The sequence below is a fragment of the Oryctolagus cuniculus genome, chromosome 6, assembly GCF_051225735.1.
Source record: "Oryctolagus cuniculus isolate XC-2025 breed Fujian yellow rabbit chromosome 6, ASM5122573v1, whole genome shotgun sequence".
NCBI lineage: Eukaryota > Metazoa > Chordata > Mammalia > Lagomorpha > Leporidae > Oryctolagus > Oryctolagus cuniculus.
Window position 1 is genome coordinate 5,739,380 of NC_142872.1, and position 13,329 is coordinate 5,752,708.

Below are 13,329 nucleotides of genomic sequence, written 5' to 3' on the forward strand. Positions count from 1 at the left end.
GTTCTCCTGCATGGGTGGCAGGGGCCCACCCACTTTGAACATGATCCACTGCCTTCCCAGGTGTGTTAGCAGGAAGCTGATGTGAGGCAGAGCAGCCAGGATGGGATGCTGGTATTGAAGTGGCTGCTAAACCTGTGCCACAGTGCTTGCCCCCTTCTGGTGCATCTCCTCTAAAGAACTTTTAAAAAAATTTCTTGAAACACAGTTTATTGGCAATAAATTCCCTCAGGTTTTGTTCATTTGAGAAAGTATTCACTTTTGAAGGGGAATTTTGCAAGGAACATACTTTAGCATGGTGGGTTTTTCTTTCAAGACTTTCAGTTTTCTTGCATGTCTTTGAGAAGCCAGATGTAATTCTTATCTTTGTGCTTCTCTAAGTAAGATTTTTTTTCCCTCTTTCTTCTATCAGGGATTTTTTAAAAAACATTTATTTATTCATTTGAAAGACAGAATGAAAGAGAAAGAGAGAAATCTTATATCTGCTAATTCATTCCCCAAATGGCCACAGTAGAGCCAGGAGCTTCATCTGGTTCTCCCCTGTGGGTGTCAGGAACCCAAGCATTTGGGGCATCTGCTGCTGCTTTCCCAGACACATTAGCAGGGAGCTGGATTGGCAGTGGAGCAGCTGGATTATGAACCAGTGCCCGTATGGGATGCTGGCATCACAGGTGGCATTTTAACTTACTACACCACAATGCCAACCTGGGGATTTTTTTTTTTTTTTTTGGACAGGCAGAGTTAGACAGTGAGAGAGAGAGAAAGGTCTTCCTTTTCCGTTGGTTCACCCCCAAAGTGGCCACCAGGGCTGGCACGTTGCAGCCTGCGCGCTGCGCTGATCTGAAGCCAGGAGCCAGGAGCCAGGAGCCAGGTGCCAGGTGCTTCTCCTGGTCTTCCTTGCGGGTGCAGGGCCCAAGCACTTGGGCCATCCTCCACTGCCTTCCCGGGCCACAGCAGAGAGCTGGACTGGAAGAGGAGCAACTAGGACAGAATCCGGTGCCCCGACCGGGACTAGAACCCGGGGTGGCAGCACTGCAGGCGGAGGATTAGCCTAGTGAGCCGCAGCGCCAGCCCAACCTGGGGAATTTAAAAAAAAATCTTTTCTGTAGTTTGAAAGTTATATGCATAGCTTTTCTTTTTATATAGTAATTGGTAGTGCTTATACATTTCTGCTTCAAGGATGAACTGATGTTAAAAAAATTATAGGGGCTAAGATATGTGATGGAACAATGACGCTCCAGCCCCTGGGGGTTGAGGCCTTCTGTCACATGTTCCATCAGTGTGCATGCGGGCAGTTGGTCACCCACCTCTATGGATTTATTTTCTCTGAATAAATTTGGTCTGTCTGTAAATTTGTATACTGCCTCCTCTCTATTCTGCGCCTCTTTTTTTAACATGTTGGTGCCCCATGTGAGGAGGCACCAATTTGCAACTTCTTTCCTAACAATATGTATGAAAAGATGATCTATTTCACTCACAATTAAAGAATGAAAATCAAAACTCTGTTTTAAGCTATGAGATTGGCAGAAATTAGAAAAATTTATGATACCCTGTATATATGTGGGTATTGGAAGATAGCACTTCGGCTTTGTTGGTAGAAGTGTGAATTGTTTTGAAGGACAATTTGATAATTTTTCTATCTACATTAGGGATTTAGGCAGCTGGCATTGTGGCATAGAGGGTAAAGCTCCTGCTTGTGATGCTGGCATCCCACATGGGTGCAGGTTCATGTCCTGGCTGCTTTGCTTCTGATCCAGCTGTCTGCTACTGGCCCGGGAAAAGCAGTGGGAAATGGCCCAAGTGCTTGTATACAACCCTGCCATCCATATGGAAGATCTGGATAAATCTCTTGGCTCCTGGCTTTGGCCTGGCTTAGCCCTGGCCATTGTGACCACTTGGGGAGTGAACTGGCAGATGGGGATACCTCTCTCATATTTATCCTTTTAAATTATTTTTTATAGATTTATTTGAAACTCTGAGTTAGAGAAGAGAAGAGAAGAGAGAGATCTTCCATCTTTTGGTTCACTTCTCCAATGGCTGCAATGGCGAGGGCTGGGACACGCTTAAGCTGGGAGCCAGGAGGTTCATCTGAATCACCCCTGTGGGTGGCAAGGACCCAAGCACTTGGGGCATCTTCTGCTGCTTTTCCCAGATCATTAACAGAGAGCTGGATTGGAACCAGAGAAGCCGGGACAGGAACCTGTGCCCCTATGGGCTGCCAGTGTTGCAGGTGCAGCTTTACCCACTATGCCACAATGCATTCCATCTCTAATCTTTCAAATGAATGGATGGATCTTAAAAAAAAAAGAAAAAAATTTATATGCTTTGAGCATTTTCACTGCTAATGATTTATAATACATACATCTTTACAGAAGTATGTGAAACTAGATGTTCATTGCAGCATAACAAGCAACAACATCAGTAACAACCTAAACAATGGAAATTACTTACATGTGTAGTCATATATTTGTTAAATTATAGCATAGCCATGAGATAAATATGCAGATGTTAAAATAAATTAGGTAGATTTGATACGTTACAGTTGTTAATTGCAAACATTAGTTACAGTAACTTGGTATGAATAATATGTTTCTTTTTTTTAAGATTTTGGTTTTTAATTTTTTAATTTTAATTTATTTATTTGAAAGTGAGAGTTACAGAGAGGCAGAGGCAGAGAGAGAGGTCTTACATCCACTGGTTCACTCCCCAATTGGCTACAATGGACGGAGCTGAGTTGATCTAAAGCCAGGAGCCAGGAGTCTCTTCCGGGTCTCCCACATGGGTGCAGGGGTTCAAGGACTTGGGCCATCTTCCACTGCTTTGCCAGGTCATTAGCAGGGAACTGGGTCAGATGTGGAGCAGCTGGTATTCAAACAAGCACCCATATGGGTTGCTGAAACCATAGATGGTGGCTTTACCTGCTATGCCATAGTACCAGCCCCAAAGATTTTATTGTATTTTTTTGAGAGATGGAGTTACAAACAGACAGAGGGAGAGACAGAGGGAAAGGTCTTCCATCCACTGGTTCATTCCTCAAGTTACCACAATGGCCAGAGCTGTGCTGATCTGGAGCCAGGGGCTTCTTCCAGGTCTCCCACACAGGTATAGGGGCCCAAGCACTTGGTCCATCTTGTACTTCTTTCCCAGGCCACTAGCAGAGAGCTGGGTTCAGAAGAGAGGCAGCTGGTACTTGAACCAGCGCCCATATGGGATGCTGGTGCCACAGACGGAGGCTTTTGCATATTATGCCACAGCACTGGCCCCTAAATAACGTGTTTCTATACACAAATATTCTTAATTGTATACACTTTTCTTGAAAGAATTAATAAGAAACTTATAAGTAGTGACTTTTTTTAAAAAAGATTTTATTTATTTGAGAGGTAGAGCCACAGAGAGAAACAGAGATGGAGAGAAAGGTCTTCCATCTCTTCCCCAGATGGCCACAACAGCTGGAGCTGAGCTGATCCAAAGCCAGGAACCAGGAGCTTCCCCAGGTCCTCCCATGTGGGTGCAGGGGCCAGCACTTTCCTAGGCCATAGCAGAGACCTGAATGGGAAGAGGAGCAGCCGAGACTCAAACCTGTGCCCATATGGGATGGCGGTGCCACAGGCAGAGGCTTACCCTATCACACCACAGCACCGTCCCTAAAGTAGTGACTCTTAAGAGAAGATGATGGGTATTGGTGGTGAGGATGATGGATAAGACTTTTACTTTGTAGTTAAAATTTTTTCTGATCTGTTTGAGTTTTATTTATAGAAAAGTATTTGTAATTGAGTAATTGTAGGCTATTTCTGTTTTCTTTATGCTTTTCACTATTTAAAAAAAATTTTTTTGAGATTTATTTATTTGTTTGAAAGGCAGAGTTAGAGAGAGAGAGAGAGAGAGAGAGAGATCTTCCGTCTGGTGGTTCACTCCCCAAATGGCCACAACGCTGGGGCTGGGCCAGGCCGAAGCCAGGAGCCAGGAATTTTTTCTGGGTTTCCCTTGTGGGTGCCAGGGCCCAAACAATTGGGCCATCTCCTCTTGCTTTCCCAGGCATATTGGTGGGGAGCAGGATTGGAAGTAGAGCAACTGGGACTTGAGCATGCCCATACGGGATGCCAGTGTCATAGGTGGTGACTTTACCTGTGTGCCACAATGCTGGCCTATCAATGGAATTTTTATTGCCATTTTATCGACTTTATAGAATAATTTGGGGAGAATTAATTATTACTAATTATTGCTATCCAAAAGTATGACATGTTTCTTTATATATTCAAATGTTCTTTTACATTTTTCAATGGCATTTTGTAATCTTCATATAGAACTTATATATTTCTTGATAAGTTTGATTTGAAATATTTTAGTTTTTATTATGAACAGGATCTTTTAAAACTACATTTTCTGTGTGAATATTGCCAGCTACACAGAAGTTGCTGATTTTTTGATTGTTTACATTTGGACGTGTTACAGAATTTTTTTGGCTGCAATGGTTTTCAGTTGATTCACTTGGATTTTTCTGAGTATTTTAAAACTTTCATTTCAGATTCCTCAGTTTCTTTTAGATGATTGCTTTAAAAATGGTATCCCCTGCCGTATATTTTGTACTCAGCCACGACGGTTAGCAGCAATTGCTGTGGCCGAAAGAGTTGCTGCAGAGAGAAGGGAAAGGATTGGTCAAACGATTGGTTATCAGATCCGACTAGAAAGCAGGTAAAGACAGTCCTCCTCTATCCTGTATTTCGTCCTACTTAGAAAAGGCCATGTTCTCTTTTATTTAAAAATAGATGGTGTGTTATTTGAAATGTGAGGTAATCATTTTGCTGCCAGCAGTCACTGTCAGGATGTCATGTCTAAACTCAGTGCAGGTTTGAGTAAATAATCTGAAGGCGACTTACAGCACAGCGACTTACATTGATCGCATATCGTAGTTTCATACTAAGTGCAAGTTACTTCACTGAGCCTCAGTTCCTCCTCCATAAAATGAGGCTGATAAAAGCATCTGGAGTGCAGGTCTGATGTGATGATGTTGATAGTAATCACTCAGCAAGTGCTAGTGGCTGAATTCAATATCATTAGTGCAGGTTGAGTATCCCTAAGCCACAGTGCTTGGGACCAGAAGAATTTCAGATGTTGGGGATTTTTAGGTTTCAGAATGCTGTCATAAGCACTACCAATTAAACAGGCCTAGTCCAGAACGCTCTGGAAAGTTTCAGCTTTTTGGAGCATTTCAGGTGTTAGATTTTTGGGTTAGGAATACCCAACCTAGAGTAATACTAGTATTATCTTCTTGACATGTATTGGTAGTTCTCTGATCTGAATAATGATTTAAAAACTGGTTCCTTTTGAGATGTGTTTTTTACCCAAGCAAAAACTGTTTTAGTTTTTTTTATTACAAACCCATTTAAGATCTTTAACTAGATATATCAACTAATAAAAAGTTGGTATCAGTAACTTTGTAAAGTTCTAAGACATGAAATACATGAGAGTACTTGAAAAGTTTGTAGAAAATGAAATATAAAGAAGTTTATTTTGACCCAAAAAACTTGAAATCCATCCTCTTTTTTTTGTAATACACATTTTTCATGAACTTTTTGAAGATCCTTTGTATTTCACAAAACTTTAATAAGCCATACTTACTAATATATTTGTCTAATTTATTAGAGTATATACAAGACCAGCATTTAATGTGATTATATTTTAAGTACATAAAAGATGTGTAAAATGTATAATTGTGCACTTTTTTCACTTTTTTTTTTCTTTAAAAGGGTTTCACCAAAGACACTTCTGACATTTTGCACTAATGGGGTATTGCTTCGTACACTGATGGCAGGAGATAGTACATTGTCAACGGTGACACATGTTATTGTGGTAAGGTTATTGAGACTTTATAATATATAACTCAGATTGCTTAAGATTTAAATATATAATTATACTTTTAGAATAGGGTAAAAATAAAAATCAGTTTATTCTTATGAACAGGCTGTTTTGATCAAGTTATTTTTGTTGTGTAAAATTATTGGATATAACTTTTATATTAAAGATAGTCTTTTTTTTTTTTTTTTTTTTTGACAGGCAGAGTGGACAGTGAGAGAGAGAGACAGAGAGAAAGGTCTTCCTTTTGCCGTTGGTTCACCCTCCAATGGCCGCCGGCGCCCTGCGGCCGGCGCACCGCGCTGATCCGATGGCAGGAGCCAGGAGCTTTTCCTGGTCTCCCATGGGGTGCAGGGCCCAAGCACCTGGGCCATCCTCCACTGCACTCCCTGGCCACAGCAGAGAGCTGGCCTGGAAGAGGGGCAACCGGGACAGAATCCGGCGCCCCAACCGGGACTAGAACCTGGTGTGCCGGCGCCGCTAGGCGGAGGATTAGCCTAGTGAGCCGCGGCGCCGGCCCTAAAGATATTCTTACCATCAGGTTTTATTTGAAGGAAATCAAATGCTTAGGTAGTTTTAAAAAATGTGCTTTTCATGTGAGCATGATTCATGTACTTAGAGTTTTCCTGAAATGTAGAAGTTTTACCTCTATGCCTACTCACCTTGTCCTCCCATACCATGTATTTCCCCATTGCACTGCTATACTCTTGTCATTTAAGTTCATGATTAAGCTGCTTAATTAACAGCTGATGAAATAAGTAGCTGAATTGCCCTCTTATTAAAGAATTCAAAGCTTCTGTGCAGTTTTCTATAAGAGAAACATTGTTTTATAAGCTTACAATAAGCAACTGTTAGAAACGTACCCAAACCAAAGGTTGCTTTTAAGTACTAATGCTAACAGAAGCCTATTTTACTTGAGTTTGTTTACTTTGAAAGTACATCAATTTGGACTTCCACTAATCTAGAACTCATTATAGAGGTTTTATATTCTGTAGGGGGGAAAAAGGCAGTATTTTTTCATCCATGGTGGATTGTTATAATGTGTGATTATTTCTGAATTGTCCCTAATTTCATCTACAAGCTTTCCACTAATATTGATAGGCCTTGTCCACATTTAGCTTAAATTAATATAAAACCTAGCAATGGCATTTTAAAGATTTAGTCATCCATAATATTTTAACTGTTCCATGGTTTTATTTCTGTTTACTGCAGGATGAAGTGCATGAAAGGGATCGATTTAGTGATTTTTTACTTACGAAGTTAAGAGATTTGTTGCAAAAGCACCCATCTTTGAAACTAATTCTTTCTAGTGCTGCCTTGGATGTAAATCTCTTTATAAGATATTTTGGGAGTTGTCCAGTGATATATAGTAAGTTATCAAATTATAAAATTTTTATAACTTTTATGAAAGAGTAATTTGGGTTATGATTTTATTTATTTCATTCAAAAATTGGAGAATGTTCTCAGGTACAGGGCATCCATGTCTGCTTATTCTGAGGTAGATTTCATGGTCGATCTCCCTGTTTTCAACTTCTCCTTTTCCATTTATAGCTCTCTGGTATTGTGTTGGAGCCTAATTCTCTAATCTTAGAAGTAAATGTGTTTTTATTTTGATCTGTGTTCCTCTTGTCACTTCTTCCTATTATTGTTAGATTCCTTGGAAAATTGTTCTGTGTTCCCATATTTACTTAATTTTCACTTCTGAATATGCTGAGACTTAAATTTTCTCTCTGTCCTTTAATAAAAACTGATTTTACCATCAATCCTTATATTTGAAATAACTTTCTGAAAATTATTAAGTTGTGTTTACTTCAGTGAAACAAAATTTGTACAAAGATAGACATTTATAGGGAAAAAGTTCATGGTTGTCCCTATCGTCATTTTGTTCTGTGTTCTATTTTCCCAATATTAAGGATTTTTTAAAAAAAGGATCATTTATTTATTTGAAAGTCAGAGTTACAGAGAGAGAGAGAGAGGTCTTTCATCCACTGGTTCACTCCCCAGATGGCCGCAATGGCCAGAGCTGAGCCGATCCGAAGCTAGGAGCCAGGAGCCTCTTCTGGGTCTCTCGTGTAGGTGCAGAGGGCCAAGGACTTGGGTCATCTTTCACGGCTTTCCCAGGCCATCACAGAGAACTGGGTTGAAAGTAGAACAGCCGCAACTCGAACCAGTGCCCATATGGGATGCCAGCACTGCAGGCAGCGGCCTCACCCACTACACTACAGCGCCGGGCCCCTCCCCCCATACTAACGATATTAAAAACATTGTTTATCTCCTTTCTTATCTTGTTCATGCTCATACAAACATATATGTGGTTTGTAAAAACCGACTTTACAAAAATGAGCATATACATAATACATTGCAGTTTGCTTTATTTGTATAACAGTGCATCATAAACAGTTCTCCAGTAACTGGATCTAGTTAATCATTTTAAGCAGTGCTTTTAGTATTTCAGAGAATGTATGTACTATGATTTACTTAACTCTTTCTTTTGGACATTCAAATTGATTCTAGATCCCCCTCCCCCCAACTATAAACAGTATTGTAATGAACACAAATATCCATATATTCTCTTATTTCTAGGGGTGATTACTAGAAGTGAAATTGCCGACTAAAGAAATATTTTTATGTTAATAGATTTTTCCATTTTTTTTGCACACTTGTAAATTTTTTAAATATTTTTTTTATTTGAAAGGTAGAAAGGGAGGTGTGGGGAGCAACTCGGACTAGACTAAGTTACTGGAATTAAGACTTATTCTATGCATCTGCTCTCCCACAATATGGCGCTGGGAGAGAAGAAAACAGCTTCTACACAGCTGCCTCCAGTTCAGCCAATAAACTGTAGGACTTGCTCCTGATTGGAGGAGAGCAGCGTGCTCGGCGTGTGGGCAGCCGAGTTGGGATTGGCGGAGGAGGACTATAAAGGAGGAGAGAGAGAACATGCACCAGGAACATCTAAGGGGAACATCTAAGGGAACACCTGTGCAGCCCCCGAGAGAGCCGGCCGGCGGTGTGCCGCTCCCCTGCGGAAGTGGGGAAAGTGGCCAGGGGGAACCGCCCTTCCACGGAGGTGGAAGGGACAGTAGCCAACCCGGGAAGAACCAGCAGCAAACCCGGGGAGGGCCGAGCAGACGAAAGAACAGCGCAGGGTCCTGTGTCGTTCCTCCACGAAGAGGGGGAGCAACAGGAGGGAGGGGAAAAAGGAGGTAGGGATGTGGGGGGGAGAGAGAGAGAGAGAAAGAGAGAGAGAGAGAAAGAGAAAGAGAGATAGGTCGAGATCTGTGCTGGTTCACTCCCTGAATGATTGCAACAGCCAGGGCTGGTCCTGGCCAGAGTCAGGAGTCAGGAATTCCATCTGGGCTTTCCAGGTGTATAGCAGGAACTCAAGTACCTGAGCCTTCTGCTGCTGCTTGCCAGGTGCATTAGCAGGGAGCTGGGTTGAAAACACAGTAGCTGGGATTCAGATCAGCCCTCCAGTGTGACGTAAAGCTGTCCCGAGTAGCAGCTCAGCTTCTCCACAACAAACGCCTTAACTTGTGAATTCTTTTTTTTTTTTTAAAGCTTTATTTTCCAGTAATTTTTTTTTTTGACAGGCAGAGTGGACAGTGAGAGAGAGAGACAGAGAGAAAGGTCTTCCTTTTTCCGTTGGTTCACCCTCCAATGGCCGCTGCGGCTGGTGCGCTGTGGCCGGCGCGCCGCGCTGATCCGATGGCAGGAGCCAGGAGCCAGGTGCTTTTCCTGGTCTCCCATGGGGTGCAGGGCCCAAGCACCTGGGCCATCCTCCACTGCACTCCCTGGCCACAGCAGAGAGCTGGCCTGGAAGAGGGGCAACCGGGACAGAATCCAGCGCCCCGACCGGGACTAGAACCCGGTGTGCCGGCGCCGCTAGGCGGAGGATTAGCCTAGTGAGCCGCGGCGCCGGCCTTAACTTGTGAATTCTTACTGGCAGTGTTTGACATTGTTTTGGTGGCCAAAACTGATATATTCAAAAAAATCTTGTTGAGTTGTCTGTGGTATTTCTCATGGTTGGCCCTCCTTTTTGTGTGAAATGCTCAGATCCCTTCATTTATTTGGTAGCAATGCCTCCTGAGTCTTACTCTATGTTATAACCTGTACTTGTTCTTCCTTTTTAACCAGCACAGATCTCGACCTATCTCTCTCTCTCTTTCTCTCTCTCTCCCCCCCCACATCCCTCCCTCCTTTTTCCCCTCCCTCCCTTTCTACCTTTCAAATAAAAAAAAATCTTAAAAAATTCACAAGTGCACAAAAAATGGGAAAACTAATTTATTACTACGTTAGATTCTCAGGGTCACAGCAAATGCATGATAATTATACTATAATTCTCATGTTAAAGTGGTATTAATAAAAGAGAATACATTCATTGTAGTTCATAGATAAAATTCTAGGAATATAATGATGCTTCACTTCCCTGCCTGCCTGCCTCTTTTTTCCTTCCTCCTTTCCTTCCTCCCTCCCCTCCCCTCCCCTCCCCGCCCCTTCCTCCTTCCTTCCTCCCTCCTTCCTTCCTCTCTACCTCTCTCTCTTTTCTTCTTCCCTTCTTTCCTTCCTGCTTTAAGTTTTGAGATTACATTTTTAATTTATATTATACTCAAAAGCCTCCTGCTGCACTAAATAAAGAGTTAAAGTGAAAAGACCATACTTCAGCAGCACTATAGGCAAGCGATATAAAAGTAATGAGAAGAAAAAAATGTTCATTTTGCTCATGTAGTAAATTTTAAAATAATTATAGATCATTGAAACTATGGTAGTTAGTATATCTATATGTATTTACTACAGCACATAAGACAAAATGTGATATTTTTCTTTTTGGGCCTATTTTATTTCAGTTAACATTATAATCTCCAGTTGTTGCAATCCATTTTGTTGCAAATGTCATTCACTGTTTTATGGCTGAATAATATTCTATCAGGAATATATTCTGTATTTTTTTTTTGACAGGCAGAGTTAGAGAGAAAGAGACAGAGAGAAAGGTCTTCCTTTTTTTCTAATGGTTCACCCCCCAAATGACCGCTATAGCTGGCACGCTGCTGCCAGCGCACCGCGCTGATCCGAAGCCAGGAGCCAGGTGCTTCCTCCTGGTCTCCCATGCGGGTGCAGGGCCCAAGCACCTGGGCCATCCTCCACTGCCTTTCCGGGCCACAGCAGAGAGCTGGACTGGAAGAGGAGCAACTGGGACAGAATCTGGCACCCCAACCGGGACTAGAACCCAGGGTGCCGGCGCCACAGATGGAGGATTAGCCAAGTGAGCCGCGGCGCCGGCCAATTCTGCATTTTCTTGATGCAGTCAAGATCAGTTGATGGACATCTAGGTTGGTTTCATATCTTAACTATCATGAATTGAGCTGTTATAAACATGGGAGTGCAGGTATCTCTTTCATATGTTGATTTTATTTCTTTTTGATATATTTCTAGGAGTGGGATGGCTGGATCATATGGTAGTTCTATTTTAGTTTTCTGAGGAATCTCTGTACTGTCTTCCATACTGGTTGTACCAGTTTGCATTCACATCAACACTGATTAGGGTACCTTTTTCTCCATATCCTTGCCAGCATTTGTTATTTTTTGATTTTTTGGATGATACCCATTCCACCTGCGGTGAGGTGATACTACATTGTGGTTTTTATTTGCATTTCTCTAGCGGCTACTGACCCTAAGCATTTTTTCCTGTGTGTGCTGAGTAGAGCCAGGGAGCTCTGGCCACTGTTTGTGGGTGAGATATGAGTCCAGAGTGACACCTATGTTGGGCATGGTGGAATGCCTCTGTCCAGTCTGTGGCACCAGGGGGTGTTAGAGCTGGCTAGTGTGTTCAGATCCCAGCCCTTTCCAAGGTGAACCTGCTTAGAGTGGTCACTGCTTAGAGTGGACTTACAGAGCCGGTGCACTCCACCCACCAAGCGCACGTACGTACTGAACACTGATCCACCTCGTTTTGTGTTCCCCGAGCCTTCTGCCGACCTGTCCCCAGCACGCAGGGAACTCTTGAGATTCTGCAGACTGTGCAGGTCTACAGGAACCCAGGTAACACTTGTGTCCCTGTCAGCCCCGTGACCTATTTCTAGAACGTACAGTCACAGCGTGCAGGGGCTCTGCTCTCCACACAGTGCTTAAATATTGATGTGTTCTAGAATTGTTCCCTTGATCCATTTCCTTTTTTATATCCCCTCCCCCCTTTTTAAGGGGGGGTATTATTTTATTTGTTAGGCAGAGTGAGAGTGAAAGAGGGAGAGAGAAAGAGAGAGTTCTTCTGTCTGGTTTACTGCCCAGATGCCTATAACTGCTGGGGCTGAAACTAGGACCCAAGAACTTTATCTTGGTTTCCCAAGTGGGTGTCAGGAACCCAAACACTTGGGCCATCATTCATTGCCTTTTCAGGCACATTAGCAGAAAACGGATCCGAAGCAGAGGAGCTGGGACTTGGAAGGTACTCTGATATGGGATGTGGGTGTCCCCAGTGGCAGCTTAACCCAGTGTCCCACAGTGCACACCCCCATTAGCTTTCTTCATTCCTGTTCTCTGTCTCTCCCTCCTTTCCTTAATTAATTAATTAGTTATTACTCTACTTCCTTGGAGGCTTCCATTCATGGCCTTGGCTTCTACTTCTTCTTTCATGTTTGTAACTTCTGAATCTTCATTTCCAGTTCATACCGTTCTCCGCAGTTTCGGATCTAGATACAAGCAGTTCACTTCTAATAGGGCCCAAATGGAATGATCTTTTCTACAAAATTTGCTTCTTTTGGTGTGTTGCCTGTTTTGCTTAGCCGTACTATGTAATACTAACCTAATCACCGAAGTCACAAACCTGTATGTTCTTTATTTCTCCCAACAGTGTTCTTGAATGATTAGGCACATAAAATCTAATCGACCCCTAGTTGAGTCTGTTTTGGCACCTCACTTTGATGCCTGAAACCAAACTCCAGCTCCTGCCAGCTGGCCTGTTCTTTTCAGCTGTCCTTGTTACCTCAGAGAATGACATCATCGTCCTTCAGTGTTTGCAAGCCTTACGACGAGAACTGTAAAACTTACCCTTCTTGGCCGGCACCGCGGCTCACTAGGCTAATGCTCCGCCTAGCGGTGCCGGCACCCCAGGGTTCTAGACCCGGTCGGGGCGCTGGATTCTGTCCCGGTTGCCCCTCTTCCAGGCCAGCTCTCTGCTGTGGCCAGGGAGTGCAGTGGAGGATGGCCCAGGTGCTTGGGCCCTGCACCCCATGGGAGACCAGGATGAGTACCTGGCTCCTGCCATCAGATCAGCGCGGTGCGCCGGCCGCGGCGGCCATTGGAGGGTGAACCAATGGCAAAGGAAGACTTTTCTCTCAGTCTCTCTCTCACTGTCCACTCTGCTTGTCAAAAAAAAAAAAAAAAAAAAAAAAGAAAACTTACCCTTCTTTTTTTTCCTTTCTTATTTAATACGATGGTAAATTCTGTGGATTTTACCTCCTGTCTTTGTGTATCTGCCTGTTT

General features: G+C 42.9%; 1 protein-coding gene across 2 annotated transcripts in view; it reads left to right on the forward strand.

Moving 5' to 3' along the window:
- YTHDC2 (YTH N6-methyladenosine RNA binding protein C2) overlaps nucleotides 1-13,329 on the forward strand; it is a 92,556-nt gene that overhangs the window by 20,998 nt on the left and 58,229 nt on the right. For both annotated transcript variants that reach the window (XR_016235034.1, XM_051834534.3), the window contains exons 5-7: nucleotides 4,523-4,689; nucleotides 5,745-5,847; nucleotides 7,063-7,219. Coding sequence is in view for 1 of the 2 variants with exons in the window: in XM_051834534.3 (XP_051690494.1) it covers nucleotides 4,523-4,689; nucleotides 5,745-5,847; nucleotides 7,063-7,219 (427 nt within the window). In the remaining variant the exon portion in view is untranslated. The remainder of the gene's footprint in view (nucleotides 1-4,522; nucleotides 4,690-5,744; nucleotides 5,848-7,062; nucleotides 7,220-13,329) is intronic.